Here is a 21376-nt window from a genome sequence, read left to right as displayed (position 1 = left end):
GTGCAATGGTCATGTGAAAAAAAAAAGTCATGTCACTTTTTTCATTGATGTAACTTCAAATGGTCATTAAATTAGCTGTTTAAACTGAGAACTACCTGTTGTTTTGGTCTGTTTTTACAGTATCAACAACATTCATTTATTCACTAATTCATTTATATCTCACTTTTCATTCAGGAGATCAAGGTAGCGTACATAGCATTCCTTTGTTATTTCTCACAACTCTGTGATATCCTGTATGTCAGGTGAAAAAATGATTAGCTCAAGCGTCTAGTGAGTTTCTATGGCTGAGGGCACACTAGGTTTCCCAAACTGTGTGCTCCAGCAATAGTAGACAACTAGTCTATATAGTATCCAACAGATGTCAAGTAGCAATGCATTTCTTTGAAAAAATTAAGATATTGTACAATGCCTTTGTAAATTTGCTGGGGAACCAGGGACATCAAGGTGTAGAATGTGACAACTGCAGTATTATAACATACATGTCTATTTTAAGGGATATCAACTGATCATTTAAAACTATTAAATTTTTATTAACTATAAATGATCCAGATCCTGTGGGCTTCAAATTTCGTGAGGTTTTAATATTATCAACTGAAATCTTGAGAACAACCACATCGTGTGAAATGTTTCAATCTCCCAAGTGTTCAGTCAGTTAAAAAACCCACATTTTTTAAAATTATGATCTCTGCATCAGAAATCAACTGCAACACTTTCATCAGACTGAATATAGAAAATTTTAATAATTGATTAGGTCAAAAGACTAATTTATATAAACTATTTTGTATTCTAAGTCAGGCATGTCAAACTGCTGGCCCCCGGGCTGGATGCATCATACTGAAACCACGCTCACCCCACTGGTGGCAATGGGGAAAAAAGTCACAATACATCGTGCGACGTCATGTGATGTCGCGAGTTTGACATGTCTGTTCTTAGTAAAGCTAAAAATCATTATTCAAAGATCACTTTATTGAAGTGTATATATGTGATATGTGAAGTTATAAGTAGAAAGCTTTTTTCATTCTCTCTGTTCATTCACCTTATTGGCTATACCAAAGCATGTTGTAATCTAACAACGTCTACTAAACTAGAGAATTATATGATTACAAACTCTTATCTTGCTTATATTGCTGAGAAATTGAGACTCATTCATGTTGCCCATTATTCTGCTCAAACATTGCTCAATAGGAAGCAATTATTTACATTCAATGATTTCAATCAATATTTTTCACTTGCTGCTTTAATTCAGTTTAACTAATCATTTTTTTAAACTCCTTGAGTAAAATAGTGCAATCTTTCATGCAATAAATTATATCTAGATGGATCCATACCAGCTCAAGGTTGACTCAGCCTTCCATCTTTCTGAGGTCAGTAAAATGAGGAACCAAATTGCTGGGGGCAATATGCTGTCTCTATAAACCGCTTAGAGGGGGCTATAAACCACTATGAAGTGGTATATAAGTTTAAGTGCTACTGCTATGAGCCATGGTGGTGCAGTGGTTAGAATGCAGTACTGCAGGCTATTTCTGCTGACTGCCGGGTGCCAGCAGTTTAGCAGTTTGAGTCTCATCGGTTCAAGGTTGACTCAGTCTTCCATCCTTCCGATGGTCGGTAAAATGAGCACCCAGATTGTTGTGGGCAATAGGCTGACTCTGTAAACCGCTCAGAAAGGACTGTAAAGGACTGTGAAGCAGTATATAAGTCTAAGTGCTATTGCTATAGTGGGTAAATCTGAACAAGTATGTACTGTGGACTACCAATTGCCCCTACCCACATTCTTATAACCAGGTTTCAAAGCTTCAGTTTAAATAGGCATCAAAGTCATAGTAATCCCAACAATATTCCTGATCTGGCTAAAAGGATGCATTCAATTTGGTGAATCACCTAGGGAAAAAGGTTATGTTACGAGAAATAGTAGAAGATGTTTATGTTCAGATAAATATATCCTTCCCAATAGTTCTTCAGTGAAAGGCAGAATATGAATCTACTATATAAATAAGCTGTCAATTTATAGACAACTATTGAAGAAACTCATCAAGAGACTAGAAGGATGACTGAAATGGATGGGAGAAGTGAAGGCTATGCAATGATTATATGTCACATTTGAAACCTATACTATAAAATATGCAGTGAGACTGCATATTTTATATTAAAGGTTTCAATGTGACATATAATGGAAGTTAGATTGTATCTATTCATTGTTAAGATGCACACTGTTAGGCATATGGTGTTAGCCTACAATGTTGGGTTGAAAATATATTAACCATAATGCTATGTCTTTAAGAAGTTAATTGGCCAATGGGTGTGTAAGTGTTCTCATGGCCATAAGAGGAAGCTAGGAACGTAGCTTCTCTCTCTCTCTGAATTCACTGATATCTACTGTTACTGTTTTTGCTCTGCTGTTAGTTTACTACTGTTGTAACCTGAACTGTGTATTGACCTCTGGACCGGTAAGAAGACTTTGTAGTTTTGGATTACTCTTTGGACTGTTGCTATTGTTTATGACCTGGACTGTTTATTTTTGACTGTGCATTTTTGTCTTTACACCACCTCAAAAGTAAACTACTTTTTGCTTTTAGAACTCAGTGTACTCCTGTGTGTGACTTTTACTACTCTCAGTACCCTTCCTTGTCTGTGCAACTCTTTGGTAGAACTAGGAGACCTCTGCACAATAAATTCCTTAACACACACATCACTGCAGTTTATTACTAGAGAAATCTAAAAATGTATTGCTGTTACAAATACAAAGACACACAAATAATTAAGTTAAGCCCAGGCTGTAAAATATACTCTGAATGTGTTTTCTGCTATGTCCAAACACTAAGGCTGAACTACATCAATTAAATATACTGTAAGTCCAATTGACTTCAGAGGGATTTCTTTCCAGGTAGACACATGTAATAAGCAGCTCACTGACTGATAAATAAAACAAGCCCTTTATATTTAATATTCAACATGAACAAAATTTGAACACTGAAAACATCCCTCAATTATTTCATCTGGATAACAGTGGATCATGACTAGGGTTCAAAAGTTCTTGTCAACTACAATAATGTAAAGACCTATTTTAGAAACAGCAACTCTTTATCACAAGCTTTACTTCAATAAAGCTTTGTCTTACATTAAATACTGGCCGTCAGACACAAGTTCCTACTGAGAATTTAAAGGAATTTTTGAGCAAATTGCTTAAGTCAGGGAAATAAGAATTCAATGGGAACTGTTAGATTTCCCATAAGACAAAGGTGATGATAGTATTCCATTTCCTATATTTTTCAACAGTTCCCTTATTTGGGTTTATTCTTAAGACTTGAAGAACGAAGTTAAATGTGCCTATGATATTAACAGTGATGTGGAGAGGTAAAGAAAAATGAAAAGGCAAGAGTTAGCCCCTTATATGGCCAATGTCTATAGAGAAGGGTTTATAGTGCAGCCATGTGCACCCAATTCCATTGAGCCTATTGGAGTTGGGCAGCTTATAAACTCAACAATTAATACAGTAGATGGAAAACTATGCCAAATACAGTTTAAACATCTGGCTAACTGTACAATGAACCATAAGAATAAAGTGGGATGAGTATAAAACTTTTGTTTTCATCCACTTTATTATTATTATTATCTTTACCATCATCTAACAGTGGCTTACAACTGGAAATTTTTTTAAAAAAGAAACTGGTGCAAGAAGATCACACAAACTGATTATGAACAACAATATAGCAGTCGCCAAAATAATTTATCAAAATGTCTGTAAACATTATGCCAGTGTTGAAAAATTGGTGGGAACATAAAGTCAAAATATTGTGGGTCTTCTAAATACAAACAGATAAAATCCTGACCCACAATCTATCAAAATTAATGGTGGCTTAAAAGAAGAAAGTGTGGATAATTGATGTGGCAATACCAGGAGACAGCAGAATAGAAAACAAAGATCACAAAAATCAAAACAGAAAATCATGAAGTATCAGGATTCTTAGAAAATCTGGACATTGACAAAATTTCCACTGACCATTGCTATAGGCCACAGTGTTTGGATCTGCACATATGCTGTCAATACATTGTGTCATCCTTGGGAAGAACTCAATATGTATGAAGGTAAAGAATTGGCGGGGCTGACTTCACATTGTTGTGAACAGATAATATTATCTTCCTATCCCAGGTCTGAGAAGGACTAAATAGGTGATTAAAAATGCCAAATCCAGTCTGAACATCTGGCTGACTATATGACAACCATAATAATTGGCCAACTGTTTCCCTCTTTTACCATATGGATATCAGCAGCAGCTGATAGGGAAAGACAGGACAGATCAGAGGTTGGAGGGTGATGGTGAGATATGCTGATATATTTCATGTCATACAGAACAGTAGAGGGCAACGTGCACTGGACTTTCCCTAGTCACCTCATAATTTCATTCCAGATTGTTCTAGAAAAAGTCAAATCTTTTGGGTTTAGACCTACCAAAGCATGTTTTAATCCCAACAAGTTCAGCAGAACATCAGGATACAATGATTTCTTTCAAGCTAAAAAAAAATCAAATTAAATTTTTCCCTATTTCACACTCAGTATTTTCCTAAAAACATCTCAACTCTAACTGAAGTCCAGACATTCTGTTATGTTTTGTGTCTGACAAGACTCCTGTGCTTAATAAGTACATGACATGGAGTTATTTCCCTAACCAATCTGATTCAGTTCATTAAAGCAGCAGCATCTTTTGAGTCATTGCTTTTAACCATGAAGTGAATGGCAAAGATCAGGGGTCTTCAAACTTGGCCCTTTTATGACTTGTGGACTTCCTGGCTGAGGAATTCTAGGAGTTGAAGTCCACAAGTCATAAAAGTTTGAAGACCCCTGGCAAAGATGAAAAATTAGCCATTGGCAAATAAGAAATAAGAAAACTGCTCCTACACAATCTGACCGAACACTTGAACTGGGGTTGGGAGGAATTAATTATTTTAAGAAATCTACATTCAGCAAATAATCTACATTGCTGCTCTTAGGATTCCTAAGTAACATTGAATGTACTGTAAAAATACTTATGCTATTTTCAGAATCCCTAGGGCTAGTTAGATAAAAACATGAGCTTCAAGAAATAATCCTGTTTTACGGGACATACTGTATTAAGTATTTTGTTTACAAGTTTGGAGTAGCGTAAAGCATGATCTGTGTAATATTTAGGAACACAAATTATATCTATACTACAATATTATGCATTCTTCTGTATTTGTAAGAAATGTTTATGATGTTTATATACCAATAATGTCAACACTGCTTTTTCTTTCTTTGTATTTACCACACATCTAGCCAATCTGTCAGTTCTTACCCCCAGCTTCCAGTTTTGGCTTCTTGATTAGTAAGTTCTATTAACACAAAGACTGCAGCAATCCACAAAGATAATTAAAAAGAAAGGTCACTGGCTTATGAGGAAAAGCACTGACCTTTTAGTAAATCTCTGAGGTTCAACTCGGCACTTGTTTAAAGTATTTAAATGCTGGAATTCTAAAATCCCTCAGTAGCAGACCATAATCCTGACTCTAGTCACTTTGTGCTACACCTAGGTACTATTGCTATAATGAAAGGCCAAGCCTGATGGAAAGTAACCATTCAACCTAAAAAGTGAATAAAGCAAAGGCAAGACACTTAATATTGCAGGTTTATTCTAAAAAACTTTCTATGGATTAATCTAGACTACAGCTCCAGATATCACCAGACTTTGATTCCCAGAATCCCAATTTAGCATAACCAATGATTAAAGAATATTGGAAATTATATTTTAGCAAACTCTGGTGACTCATAAGGTAAATGGTTACTCATCAGGTGGTTACTCATGAGATAAATGACTTGAATTAATTAATTCCCCAATACATGAGGACATTTATGTCCTTGTCACCTTAGAACTGGACTACTATCATTTATTCTACATGGGGCTGGCCTTGAAGGCCATCTTGAAATTTCAACTGCTATAAAACACAGTGGATTGTTTGCTTATTGAGAAAATTAGGGCCATATTATTCTGTTACTGTAGATTTCTTATTACAGAATTCTTGGGGACATTCCAAGGAGCAGATTATAACACACAAGGTATGGGCTCTGGCCATCTTTGAGATGACCCATTCCTGAAAGAATGTATATAAGAGAGTGCATGCCGAAAGTCCCACATATCAGGACATTTGGCAGGAGGGGGTTAAGAAGAGAGCATTCTTTGTTGAAGCTCCTCCTCAAGAATAGTTTAAATCTAGAGCAGACCTGCACATTTTACAGCCCCGCACCACATCTGGCCCTGTCCGGCCTGCATGAGGTCAATCAGAAATTAAAAATCAAATGTAAATAAGTGCATGGCGTGCACGCAATACAATTGTGTTGCTTTTATTTCTGAAGGCAACTGTTTTTTCTTCCATGTGTGCATGCTTGCCTATGTACTTTCACAACCCTATTGGTTCGGCCTCCACACAACAATCCCAATTTCTCATGTGACCCCTTTGGAAAATTAATTGCCTACCCCTGATCTATAGGAAAGATTGATCACATCACTGTAAGATACAGGGAGCTTGTTAAGATCAGTTTTTTATATGGACCCTTTGAGGACTGAAGAAAATATGTGAACTCTATGCGAATGTTTATCTGCGAACTGAAGGAGGACTAGAGAGGAATTGTGTTGTAATAAAAGTGAATATTCAAAGACATTCATACTGCAGGTCTGCAGTCATTTGCATTCCCTTGGTCATTCCTGTTTTCAAAATTTCTTTTGCTCTAATGAGCCAACTCTATTTCCAATTCAAAGGTAATTATTGGGCAGTGAAAATTGTAACTTATTTACCAACTTGATCCTTAAATATGCAGTATGCCTGAATTTAAAAGGCAAACTTTTCATATCACTACATCATACCTACAGTAGTTAAATCTAGAAAACAAAAGTTTAACCTCAACTCTGTATTTAACACTTTCAAACAAAGTATTCCTATAATTCTGAAATAAGGAGCTTGCAAATATTTTAACATACAGTAGTCTTTGATCTACAACCAGTCCTTAGCAGCTATTCAAAGTTATGACGGAACCCTCAAAAGCTACTTACAACCCAGTCTCCCAAAGTTATGGCTACAACAGTGCTTCCACAGTTGTTTGCCCTTATGACTGACCATAGGGATGCTGCAGTTTTATCTCCCCCAATCCCTTCACTAGGTCCCCAAAAACCTTGGGCCTCTTCTCCACACCAACAGGCCCCACATTCTCCTCCTCTCTTACCTGTTAAAGATCTCCAGAGCTCAGATTAGGGAAGGAGGTCAGGCCACTCCATTCCTGGACCACATGGCACAATTCTGGAAGTAGCTGCCATTTTCTGAGCAGCTGCATTAAATTATGGTTGCTTGGGGGAAAAAGTGGCCATTTCCAGGATGTTAAGTGGCCCAGCAAGAGAGTGGCTTGTTTTGTTCCCTAACCCAAGCTCCAGAGATCTTGAGGCCCGGTGCAGTCTACCTTGTAGGATTTTAAGCATAACTTTACTAGCATGAGAAATGAATGCAATAGTGCGATAGTTTGAACATTCTTTGGCACTGCCTTTCTTTGGAATTGGAATGTAAACTGATCTTTTCCAATCCTGTGGCCACTGTTGAGTTTTCCAAATTTGCTGGCAAATTGAATGTAGCACTTTTACTGCATCGTCTTTTAAGATTTTGAATAGCTCAGCTGGAATACTGTCACCTCCACTAGCTTTGTTGTTGCTCAGCTTTTCTAAGGCCCACTTCACTTCACATTCTAGGATGTCTGGCTCGAGGTCAGTGACCACCTCATTGTGATTATCAGGGACGTTAAGCTAATTCTTGTATAGTTCTTTTGTGTAATTTTGCCACCTCTTCTTAATCTCTTCTGCCTCTGTTAGGTCCCTGCCATTTTGGTCCTTTATCATGTCCATTTTTGCATTAAACGTTCCCTACACCTCTCCAATTTTCTTGAAAAGATCTCTGGTCCTCCCTATTCTATTGTTTTCTTCTATTTCTTTGCACTGTTCATTTAAGAAGGCATTCTTATCTCTTCTAGCTATTCTCTGGAATTCTGCATTCAATTCGGCGTATCTTTCTTTTTCTCCCTTGCCTTTCGCTTCCCTCCTGTCCTCAGCTATTTGCAAAGCTTCCTCAGACAGCCATTTTGCTTTCTTGCATTTCTTTTTCTTTGGGATGGTTTTGGTTGCTACCTCTTGTACAATGTTGTGAACGTCTGTCCATAGTTCTTCAGGCACTCTGTCTATCAGATCTAATTCCTTAAATCTATTTGTCACCTTTACTGTATATTCAACAGGGATATGATTTAATTCATACCTGAGTGGCCTAGTGCTTTTCTCTACTTTCTTCAGTTTCAGCCTAAACTTTGCAATGAGAAGCTCATGGTCTGAGCCACAGTCAGCTCCTGGTCTTGTTTTAACTGACTGTATAGAGCTTCTCCATCTATGGCTGCAGAGCATAGTCAATCTGATTTCTATGTTGACCGTCTGGTGACGTCCATGTGTAGAGCCATCTCTTGGGTTGTTGGAAAAGAGAGTTTGCTATTACCATCGTATTTTCTTGACAAAATTCTATCAGCCTGTGCCCTGCTTCATATTGTACTCCAAGGCCAAACTTGCCTGTTTTTCCAGTTATCTTTTGGCTTCCTACTTTAGCATTCCAATCCCCCATGATGATAAGGACATCATTTTTGGTGTTAGTTCTATAAGGTGCTGTAGAGCTTCATAGAACTGGTCAATTTCATCCTCTTCAGCACTGGTGGTTGGGGCATAGACTTGGACTACTGTGATATTGAATGGTTTGCCTTGGATTCGAACTGAGATCATTCTGTCATTTTGAGGATTGTATCCCAGTATTGCTTTTCCTAATTTTTTATTGACTATGAAGGCTACTCCATTTCTTCTGAGGGATTCTTGCCCGCAGTAGTATACCTGATGGTCATCTGAATTTAAATTCACCCATTCTTGTCCATTTTAGTTCGCTGATACCTAAGATGTCGATGTTTAGTCTTGTCATCTCTTGTTTGACCACATCCAGCTTTCCTTGATTCATGGATCTTACATTCCAGGTTCCTATGGAGAAAAAATCTTTACAGCATCGGACTTTCCTTTCACCACCAGACACATCCACAGCTGAGCGTCCTTTCGGCTTTGGCCCAGTCGCTTCATTCTTTCTGGCGCTACTAGTACTAGCCCTCTGCTCTTCCCCAGTAGCATATTGGACGCCTTCCGACCTGAGGGGCTCATCTTCCAGCGTCATATTGTTTTGCCTTTTGGTACTGTCCATAGGGTTTTCATGGCAAAGATACTGGAGTGGGTTGCCATTTCCTTCTCCAGTGGATCACGCTTTGTCAGAACTCTCTGCTATGACCTTTCCGTCTTGGGTGGCCCTGCACGGCATAGCTCATAGCTTCATTGAATTACGCAAGCCCCTTCGCCACAACAAGGTAGTAATCCATGAAGGGGGTAAATACAATATAGGAAACCTATTGTAGCCATTCTCCTGGTTGGTTGGTTGTCCCTTTTGATTATTAAAACTTCAACTGGTTTCATTTGTACATTCAGTATTTCATCTTTGTCCAGATCATAGTGGTTGCCTGTCATTTTTAAATCCACATTCAAATCTATTTTAGTCTTATGTGATAGAACTTGTTCCTCTTCTGTAACATCATTCACACAGAATCTATCTATGATGGCAGATATTCTTGAAGTTAACTTCCAAATCCATTGTTCACATATATCCTTCAGTACATTCAATGTTTAAGGTATTTTGCTCTACTTTGTGTTAACAAGTCAAATAGGTAGTCTTCTCCTTTAATTGTAATCTTTACTTCATTTTAGGTCCCGCTAGTGCCCAATCATCAAAGTCTCATAAACACGAGCTGTTTTCCACAGGAAGGATTCATTCAATTAATTTGAAAATCCCATTTCAAGTCAATCTGAATCCTTAATCTGTTTAGAAAAAACAACACTCTAATCACCTTTTGCTATGTTTTCTCAAATATTGCTAAGTCCTAAGTCTGCTGGGTTGAATGTTATTTTCCCTTAGAGAAAGCTACAAGGATTAATGCGCTAAGTAATGTTATTATAATTGTTTTGTCTACTTCGACCTTCCTATAACCAAAGGGCAAAATTTATTCAAATTTAATATAAGGCAAAGGACAGATGTTACAAAATATTTATTTATGTATACTAAAGCTGTAGTAAATCTAACGTATTAATAGCACATTTGTACAGGGGGTCACTTGGCTAGAGCAAGCAAAGCAAATCTGAAAGCTTTGAGCCAATATTGCCCCAATTTTTTCACACCATTTCTTACTAAATAATTTATTTAATAACAGTGTTTGTTTATACTTTTTTCATTAGAGGTTCCAAAAAGCAATCAAAAGTAAAAAAAATTCCCACATTATTATTTCAACACAGAAACACAGCACTGTATATATTTAGTTATTAATATTTTGAAATTGGTTATCTAAAATATTTTAAAAACCCTGACTATCTCTCCTAATTTTTTCTTATGATTTGATACAATATGTGTTTTTAATTAGAAGTTCTCATAACTCCACAATCTCAACAAGTGAAACCTATGCATCTGATCCTTCAATAGAAACTATATACTCAGGTTTGAATGGTTGGACTTTAGTTGTTCACTGAGCTTGGCTTTTTTCCTGCTGATTACTATATTTGTAAGGACCCACCTCAATCAGTCCTCCCAAGAAAGCAGAACTCTTGAAATGGCATCATTTCAAAAGGAACTTTTATTGGGAGATGTTGACAGCAGGAATAGAAGGCAGGATCTGAGGGTTTCCCGTGAGAAACCAAGTAGTCAAAGTGGTCTTAGTAACTCCACCCCAACTGCTTATCATGGCCAATCCGCAGGTGTGAAAATGCCATGGGAACAGAATAAGGCGCCACTTCCAAGGCTGTTAGGTGTCTGCGCTGGTTCTTCCATGGCTGGAGATAAGGCAGATGATCGGAGGTACATTCCATTCTTACCTCGTTAGAGAATCATCAAAGGGGATCGAAAAAGAGGCAAAGGAATAGAAATAAATATCAGCACCCCAAGCTTCCCCTCTCACCCAGGAGAATGGCAGAACCTGAAAAGAATATGGAAAGAGTAAGAGCCCCCCATTCCCCTAGAAGGACAGGGTTCTGACAATATTGCTAATACTACCAATGTATGGGAGAATGAAGTTTGCTAGTTGCCCTGTCAGTTTTGGTTAGGGTGTTCAGATAGGTAGATACATAAAGCACAGCTTTTGAAGCAGCTCTTTATGAAATGACTCTGTAAAAAAATCCCTAAGATAGACTTAGGTAGAATAGTACTAGCACTTAGATTTATATACTGCTTCATAGTCCTCTCTAAGCAGTTCATAGAGTCAGCATATTGCCTCCAACAACCTGGGTCCTCACTTTACTGACCTTAGAAGGATGGAAGGCTGAGTCACCCTTGAGCCGGTCAGGATCGAACTCCTGACTGTAGGCAGAGTTAGCCATCATTTGTACATGAATTAAACAATGTAGGCTAACACGAACAACATGTTAAGAGCAAAATGATAACAAAACGGGTAGTCCTTGACTTACAACACTTCATTTAGTGTCCGTTTGAAGTTACAACAGCACTGTAAAAAGTGACAGGACCATTTTTCACACTTATGACCACTGCACCATTCCCGTGATTTACATTTGGATGCTTGATAATTGATTCATATATTATGATGGTTGTAGTGTCCTGACCTTCTGACCACCTTTTGTGACCTTCTGACAAGTAAAGTTAATGGGGAAGCCAGTTCATTTAACAACCATGTGACTAGTTTAACAATTGCAGTGATTCACTTAACAAATGTGGCAAGAAAAATCATAAAGTGGGACAAAATGTCTCACTTAGCAACAGAAATTTTGGGCTCAGTTGTAATTGACGACTACCTGTATTTTAAAAAACTAAATTCTATAAATGCCATCATAATGGTCAATATGCCTCATTTATATAGTCTATCTCATACATGACCCCAGGACACTGCAACCACCATAAATATAAACCAGTTGTCAAGCAATCCAATTTTGATCATGTGATCATGGGGATGACGCAACACTCATAAATGTGAAAAACAGCCATAAGTCGTTTTTTCCAGTGCCACTGTAACTTGAAACAGTCACTCAACGAATGGCTGTAAGTCAAGGACTACCTGTAACTTAATTTTTTTCCCTCTGTACATTTCCAGTAATTAGGATGTTCCAAGACATATAGGTAGATATGAGTCAGCCATACCATGACTTACGAATTTATCTAGAATAACATTTTATCTCAGATGTATGATGTACCTGGCTGATTGCCTGCAACTTCCTGATTAGTCTGTGTATATAGCATTACTGAACTAATGACATCAATTTATTTTATTTTATTGTTTATTAGACCTGCGTACCACCCATCTCACCTAGTGACTCTGAGTGGTTTACAAACATTAAAAGCCAGTAAACATTGAAACAATAAGTAATCATCATAATAATTTACAATTAAACAGTGGGGCGGAATGGAGCAAGATGCACACAGGTTATTGCTGTTTTGAGGCTAGCCACTAGAGAATTATATGAAATTCCTTCCACATAGTAGCAAGATGAAATATGGGAACTGGTTCTACATTATGTAGAGTCTCTGGGATCTTGCTCTCATATCAGACTAATGTGAACTACTACTTCATCTTGTTGCTGTCAAATGATGTATTCTGGCATCTTGCCTTGATCATATTCCCTGCCTTGGACTCTGAATTGTATGTACAGGCTTCTTCAATAGACTGCTACCAGTGACTCCACTTGTAGTGGAGAGATGTGATCACACACTTAATTAATTGTATCACTTTACCACATACTCATCCATCTTTAAAAATGGCATTTAAGTTTAAAGTTACCTTCAAAGCAACCCTCTTGCTAAGAAAAGTATCCCTGTTTTGCATTCAAATAACCCAAATAAGAAATCTGTCATGTTTACAGATATGATTCTAGATAGGAAATGATTGCCAGCAAGAAATTTTAAATGCGGAGCACACCAATTATATTTTTATGTTAATCATGCCAATAATGAATAAAGATGATAGTGTTGGGGCCAAGTCAGGATAGACAACTGCTTTGCTATAAAATGAGAATTGACATTCGGCTAAAGGTACAATCTTCTAACATGGTTCCATTTCTTTTTAATACCGGCAGAATGTTATTACTTAATACAGAGTGAAAGTTTAAACAAGAAGAACCTAAATGAAATGAACCCGGCAATGGCATTTTTCCAGCTCAAAGAAATAATGGAAATAATGCTACTGAGGACAAGAAAAAGCCTGTGGTCACATGGTTAAGATTTTAAATGAACACACAAGGGTCTGAGTGATTTATTAGGACCTGTACAACTGGAAATTCAGTGAAGCAATTGTATGCTTAGTTGCTCCCTGTATTCGGTCAGCAGTTATGTTGTTAAAGAAGATTGCAGCATATGAAGAATTTGGCAGAGGGCTCATGATTAAGTAATTCCATGGTCATTTAGAACATAATAGTAAGTAATCAATATTCTAACAGCCAGTGCTAAGCAGCTAGAGACTCTGCAATTAACTAGTAGGGTATGATAACATCTTGTTTGCTATTCCATGAGAGGACTTCTGCTTCTGCAATTATTTTTTTCTTTCTTCTTTTCCCTAATATACACATGAGAGCTACAGTCTCTCTACAACAGATTTTCACGGTGCACGGGAAGCCACAGAGGGAGGGAAAAATGACTTTGCAGATAGACACTGATGGGGGCAAAGCTTTTCAGCATTATACACAACTCAAATACTCAGTTTAACTTCAAGTTCTGATAAATTTACTCAATGCTTTTTTTAATTCAAGTCAAGGATTTATCAAAGCTGCCACCATTAAGCATATATGTTACAATTATTATATTGTAATAGTTCATAAAATGTAATGGCTGCATTTTCTTCAATGCTAATGTCAGTGGCCTTCATTCAGAACAATCCACATAACAGAACATCACGTTACAATGGGAAATGAATATTTCTAGCTATCAATTAGACAGTAATATTCCTTCTAAGTGGTATTTTTTAATTGGTTTGACATATAAGAAAATGAAATTTTTTGTTATGCATAAACCAATTACTCAGCGGGATTAGGAAAGATGTCTAGATTTCAAGCTATGTAATTGCTCTAAAATATAAGATTTGCCTGTAAAATTTAATCAAAATTATTTCATTAAGGAACCCTCAAATTTCCATCTGTAAAATATGATACTGCATAATATTTCTTTAAAATGACAAAAGTGGCAATCCTAAGTATATGGATTATTCAAAGTTCTATGAAGTTATGTTCAAGTAAACCTATCAAAGATTGCATCATTGATTTATTTGGTCCTAGTTAATACTTGGAAGTGGATCACTCTAGAAAACTGAAAAACATTATAGATGGCGAGGGACATCCATATTATGTCAGAAAGATAGCATGACTCTGTAAAAGACACTAACCTGTAACTAAGTATAAAATAATTGATTCTAGGGTACAATTATCCCTTAATATTTTCCTACTTTTAAAAATAATTAATTTTAAATTCTAAATTAAATGAGGTTAGCCCAAACAGAACTACCGGTAATTCAATTCAGTATCTAGTGACCCCAAAAGAAAGCCTGTTTGCAGCTTCTACCAACAACAAATTTGTGGCCGAATTATTAAAAAGCCAGTTTGGTATAGTTGTTTACGGCACAGGCTAGAAAACTAGGAGACTGTGAATTCTAGTCCTACCTTGGGCAGGGAAGTCAGCTGAATGATTTGGGGCCAGTCATTCTCTCTCAGCCCAACCCACCTCACAGCATTGTTGGGAAAATACAGTATATATAAAAATATATACAAAGAAGCATCAGGGATGTCAAACTCAATTTCATTGAGGGCTGCATCAGCAGTGCGGTTGCCCTCAGGGGGCCGGGTGGGCGTGGCCTACTGGGTGGGCATGGCTAGAGTGCATATGGCCTACTGGGTGGGCATGGCCAGCTCTACATCGTTCTCATCAAGGGTGCCTATGGGGGCCTGGGCAGGAGTGGGACAGATCTGAGGGTCTCTGGCAGAAGGAGATGGGACCAGGGCCAGGGCCAAGGCAGTGGGGGCCGTTCCCTCACTGTTTCCAGGATGGCTTTGCGGGCCGCATGAAACAACTTCGCGGGCCGCATCCGGCCCCCAGGCCTTCTGTTTGACATGTCTGCCTTTGATGAAGTCTTAACTACTGAGAAGGAAAGAAGCAACAATACTCCCATCAGTTGCAGATTTCAGCCTCATGAAGCATTGTTCTTAGTTTTCACATAGCAATTCATATTTTGTGGCTCAGAGATACACAGAAAATTTGGAAGCAGGCCGCTTCTTTGATTAAAATACCACGAGTAACACCTGATTCCTTCTCTTGAACAGTTTTTATTCCAGTTGGAAACTATAAAATCTGTATTTATTTTTTTTTTTTAAATTATATGCAGTTTGCCACATGCCTATGGATATCCTTAGTCATCCAGGTCATGGTTGTCCCAAAAAAGCTTTTTTCCAAAGGACTTTGTTTTTTTATGAAAACGTTTCACTTCTCATCCAAGAAGGTTTTTCAGGAAAAGCACCTTTGGGACGTTTAAATTTGTCTTGTCCCAAATCCTTTTTCCTTTTATGCTACATCTCTTATATCCATCTGAAGGCAAGGAATGTCTTACTACTTACTTCTTTAAAATGCTCTGAAAGGATTTTTTTTTCCTATTTAAGAAAACACTAACAAAAACTATTTGTTTCTCATAAACAAATGTTAATGGACCAATAGTAAACAGATTGGGAAAAGTTTGAGAAAATGATCTACAGCCATACAAATATATCTCAATTGGTTTTTCTGAAAAAAAAAAGGTCCCCCCAGTTAGATCTGTTATCCAGCAAATATTGGATTATATACTCAATATTATCACATCTCTGGTATATTTGAAATTTTTTCACCCTCCAGTGTAAAACTGAATTGATATAAGGTTTGAACTAAGTAGGTGATATATTCTATCACTGGCTAAGTAATGGACTTATCTTGTATCAGAAAAGAGATGAAGCAGCAACTCTCAATAGATTTTCTCTTTTATAACTGTTACAAAACGGTCTCCCTAGAACGGAATAAAGACTATATTCTTTGTTCTCAAATACCAGTAATATCTCTCATTGATTTACACAAAATAATGATGTACCCAACAGTGTTGTTCAATAACACAGAAGACTATGGAAGTACGAACTATTTGCAAACATTTCATCACACATTTAATTGCAATACTGTTTCTACGCATAACATTGCCTTCTAATTAAATATTATATACTGGTTATCTTATTCAGTGAATGCATTTAAGAATAATCTATCCAAGTCCTCAGAACTTTGCTTAGTATGCTCTTTAATGAAAATGCTTATCTTAACTTATATATGAAGAATTTCTTTCCCCAAAACAATTTCTATGGAAAGTGATTTTACTGCCAGATGGCAATTAATTTAGAATAAAAAGAGTTTTTTCTTTAAGGAATAATACTAATATTTCCTTTTTAAATGAATTCTATATAACAGACATGCAAATCATCAGCATCGCTTTGTTTTTTTCAGTACAAACTGCCTCATTTTTATTAAAATTACTCACACTGAGGTTTCATTGTGGAAAAAGCAACTCTGCCTTCATTGGATCAAACTTAGAGATGGATGCAACTGTTGACATTTGAAATATGATCAGGGTTAACTCACAGTAATTATGGTACTTTGACAAAGATGCTATAAATGTAAATAATAAAACAGCTTAAATTGGGATGGAACACTGCAATTTTCACCATATCCTCCATTTGTAAGGCTTATTAGACATAGCCTCCAGAACCATTATTTTTAGACTAGTTCTTTTATCTGGAATTACTGTTCTTTCCTCTCGCTTTGAATGAAACATTTAAATTCTTTTGTGATTGGTGTCATTTAATTCCAATATTTTCTGAGAATTTCTCCCACGTTATTTGATTTAGTGACAAAATCTACAGGATGAGTTCTAACATAAATACTTTTAGGCACTCTTTGATTAAATGAACTTTTTTTGTAGTTTATACAAATCATATTGTTCCTATTGATTTGGGCTGAGATTGAGGGTGGAATTAGTGACAGCAAATGTTTTATTTACTCACCAAACTCTCTAAACAACCAAAATGAAGTTAAGACAATTTTTTTTCTGAAATAGAGAATAGTCCGAGTTACAGATTTTCTTGCTTTCCTTCTATTAAAGTATTGGGTTGTTGTTTTTTTTTAAAATACTATTTTGTCATTTTAAAAAAGAAAAGATAGAATGACAGGAAATAAATAATTAAAGCTTCATTCTGCCACAGGAGGAGAAACAAAACTAATCAAAAGATAACTCAACCTCAGAATATTGTATCAAGAAGTAATAACGCTAGTCAAAGTTACAAACAGAACTATTTAAATTAGCATTACTATTCCATGGGCAACATTTACTGATCATTAAAAATTACATAAAAATCCTTAGGTTGGCCATAAGTATAATATAATATTGTAGGCAATAATAATAATAAAAAGATGCCCTTACATCCAGTTGACCCCTGGAGACTATTACTTAGCTTTAATTCTTAGGCACGCGTGGTTCTTTCAACTGTAGCCAACTCTTAAGCAGAAAACATTCCACCTCTGTAGCAAAGATTAAAACAATACATTAATAGTCTGCAAATGAATGCGCTAAGAAAACACTAATCCATTAAAAAAAAACACTGCTTGCAGAAAGGTGTTGATGCTACACTGCACAAACACACTTCCTGGAATAAGCAGTTCTTACTGATTGGTAATTCCATAATGGTTGGTCTTACTATGAACTCAGGAGGAATGACAGAAGGGAGAAGCATGGAGAAATTTATGAAGTTTTTCTGGCAATGGCATACAAATGGTTAAATTCCTCTTTCTGAACTCTTTAGCACGGCAAATAATCTGGTTATGCAGTCTTCGAGAATGATTCAGAAGAGGTGGTATAGAAAGAAGACAGCATGAACCTGGTACTTTTTTTAAAAAAGCAGCTGTATCGTGCAGGGTTCCTGCTGAGCCTTAGAACTAGGATACAGCTACTTTCAAGAGACATGAAATGAATGTATATAGGTTTTATTATTCTTTATTTTGAAATTTTAAAATTATTTTAAGGCAGAGAGGATATAAATTGTTTTAAAAGAGCCTTTTTAGCATCTCTTGCTGCACTAATAGAACATGAAGTAAAATGAAGTAAAATAAATAAAAATTGTATCTTAAAAGTTTTCTGAACTAACTAGGTCTCCAGTTTTTGAGGTTTTTTCCACTATGACTGTTTTAGGAATAATACACAGAGAATTACTCCACATACTCACTCACCCTGGCTTCTTAATCAGCACAATAAACAATTTATTTTTTAAACAGACATGTAATTGTAAATTATTTTTTTCTTTAATGTCTTGAACGCTGACCTTGTCAAATCTACCAAAGAATAATAATAATAAAAAAATCCGTATCACAGATGTTCCAAGTAGCAGAAACTTTCTATTTTGGTTCATAAATGACGTTTTAAAAGTAAGATGTCCCCTTTAAAAATTGCCTTCTTTTTTTATAGAACTCCTCCAGCAAAGCAGAATGATCAAAGCAATTTATGTGTTTGATAATTTTAGGATCTGCCTGAGTGGCTGCTTGACCTTTGAGAGCAGGGCAAATATTTCCAAGGAAATAGAACATGCTGTAAACTATTTGTCAATTAACTCAAAACCAGTCTAGCATGGCTACCAAATTAAACATTCATCTGCAACAACCTGTGGGAGAGATGCGGCTGCTTGGTCTTCAGAGTCTCTCAAGCCTGCTGTTGAAACCAACCTTGTTCTTCATAGATTGCAATTATCCAGAATACAGAGGAACCGTTCCAAAAAGACAGCTCTCGGCTGCTACATCCCACAGCCCTACTTCTCTTTAGCTTGTCAACATGTCAGAAAAAAGACCACCGTGCATTTGAAACCTCCACTCCCGATTGCCAGGCTACAAAAGAACAGAGTGCCTATATACCAGGGGTCTTCAAACTTGGCCCTTTTATGACTTGTGGACTTCAACTCCCAGAATTCCTCAGCCAGCAAAGCTGGCTGAGGAATTCTGGGAGTTGAAGTCCACAAGTCATAAAAGGGCCAAGTTTGAAGACCCCTGCTTATATACCATCTTTCCTTTCTCACCTTTTGGTCTCCTTTGCAATCTTCCTCCTCCTCCTCCTCCTCCCCCCCTCCACAAAAAAAAAAAAAAACCCTTCGACCTCGCTCTTTAAAGCGGGAGGCAAAGAGGGGGCTCAATCTCAAACGTCAATCACCCGCCTGGCGCCTCCCTCCGCCGCAGACCGCTTCTTTGCCTCTCACCTTGTGATCCAGGACGCTGATGTAGCCTTCCAAAGGACGGTCGGCGAGGCCGGGAAAGGGCGGCGGGGAGGCGGTGCCCAAGCGCCGCTGCCTCTCCGGCTTCCGAAAGGGGATGGTCGTCGCCGCCACCTGCCGCCGCCGCTGCTGCTGCTGGACTTGCTCTTTCAAAGCCCTTCTGGCGCCGTTACCGTCATTGCCAGCGCTGCTGCTGCCGCCGCCGCCGCCGCTGCCGATGCTGCCGTACATAAGCAACACGCTCGTGCACATGGTGGTGAGCGCTAAAGACACAGCCAGCCCGTGGCGCTGTAAGGAAGGAGGGAGGGAGGGAGGGGCAAGCAGAGGCTGAGAAGCCGCCGGACGCAGCTCGGGTCAGGGCTGAGCCTGGCGAGAGGGCGGCAGCGAGGCAAAAGCGCCGGACCTCCTCACAAGCAGCAATAAGCGGGATGGCGGCGGCAAAGGTAACGCCGCTCGGCCGCCGCTAGCTCCGCAGCCTCCCTCCCCGCGGCTTTCCTTCCCCGCTTCGCGCGACTCGCCGCGGCGCGCGCCTGCCTGCCTGCCTGCCTGCGATTTCCCGCCGGTTTTTTGCCCTCTCCCCGCAATTAGGCAATGCCGCAAACGCCCGGACGGACTCTTGGCCGGCTTGACTGACTTGTCGGCGAGGCTCCCCGTTTTCTTTCTCTCTCTTTCTCTCTCTTTTCCCCGTCAGGCTGCCGAAGGAGCGCGCGTACCACACGCACGCCCCTTGGTGAAGCGGGCTCGCAAGGCTGTGGAAGTTTAGACCAGCGTTTCCCAACCTTAGGAACTTGAAGATGCGTGGACTTCAACTCCCAGAATTCCCCAGCCAGCATAGCTGGCTGGGGAATTCTGGGAGTTGAAGTCCACGCATCTTCAAGTTCCTAAGGTTGGGAAACGCTGGTTTAGACTTCCTTCTGGAAGGGCTGGAGGGGTTGTTGTTTTTTTGTTTTTTGTTTTGTTTTGGAATTGTGTTTTTCTGATCTATTCGGAATAAAGGGGAGCTTGAGGAGGAAGCGGGGAAGAAGGTTGCCCCAACGTCTTCGTTTGCAAATTCTCGCCTGAGGGACGGAAAGAGCCCGCGCGCGCCTAGCCTCAGCCTTTTTTTTTTTTTTGCAAGTTCCAAAAGCAAAACGCGGAAAGCGCACTCGGAGGTTGCAACGCGTTGCCCGCTCTCCTCTCCTCCTAGTTCCTCCGCTTCTTTAGCCCTTTCTCTTATCCACACCCCTCTCGGGCTCGCCTACCTTTTTCCTTTGGCATCCCCGCCGAACCTCTCAGTTTGGCTTGCGGTTTGAATCTAGAGATTGGCAACCCCCGCTCGCTCTCTCCCAAATTAAGGCGTGAATGAATATATGCAACTATATATATATATATATATATATATATATATATATATATATATATATATATATATATATATATATATATATATATATATATATATATATATATATATATATATATATATAAAGAGAGAGAGCGCCTTAAAAATGCTGGGTGGGAGATTGCTGCTCCAAAGCACCAAAATCTTATCCTCGCCACTCTTAGGATTTTACTGAGGGCGACCCACATCCCTGCATTTCAAGCTGGATTCCTCTTTCCCCGCCAACCCCCGATCCCGACGCTGCCAACCGCTTTGCAAAGAAAGGCAAGCAACGGAAAGTTACTCGCCCCTTCTTGCGGCTTTTCCCAAATGCCCATCGCCAGTACGCCGAGCCCCGGCTGAAATTACAAATCCAGCCTCCCCGAGAGTCTATCCGAGAGGAAAAAGAAAAAAAACAACCCCACGCCGAATCTCACGGTCTCGGTTTCAAGTCCTGGCGGCGATCTGGGGATCCACTGACTTACCATCAACGTCTTCATTTTTGTACCCCCGTCCTTTTATGCCGCGACCTCAGGCTCGAGCATCTGAACTCACTTTTTCTCCCGCGGCTTCCATGGCAAAGGAACCGGCGACGTAGTTTCGGGCG

At 38.6% G+C, this 21376-nt stretch overlaps 1 protein-coding gene across 1 annotated transcript in view; it reads right to left on the bottom strand.

The window, feature by feature from the left end:
- ST6GALNAC5 (ST6 N-acetylgalactosaminide alpha-2,6-sialyltransferase 5) overlaps positions 1–21269 on the bottom strand; it is a gene marked incomplete at its 5' end in the record, with an annotated part of 77214 nt that extends 55945 nt beyond the window's left edge. Inside the window, 2 exons of the mRNA XM_083360242.1 lie at positions 19395–19697; positions 21255–21269. Coding sequence (XP_083216368.1) covers positions 19395–19697; positions 21255–21269 — 318 coding nt within the window. The remainder of the gene's footprint in view (positions 1–19394; positions 19698–21254) is intronic.
- Between the last annotated feature and the right edge of the window lie 107 nt (positions 21270–21376).

Source organism: Vipera ursinii, assembly GCF_947247035.1.
Source record: "Vipera ursinii genome assembly, chromosome: 3".
Classification (NCBI taxonomy): domain Eukaryota; kingdom Metazoa; phylum Chordata; class Lepidosauria; order Squamata; family Viperidae; genus Vipera; species Vipera ursinii.
Note: the sequence above shows the minus strand (reverse complement) of the source record. Positions and strands in the feature narration are given on the sequence as shown.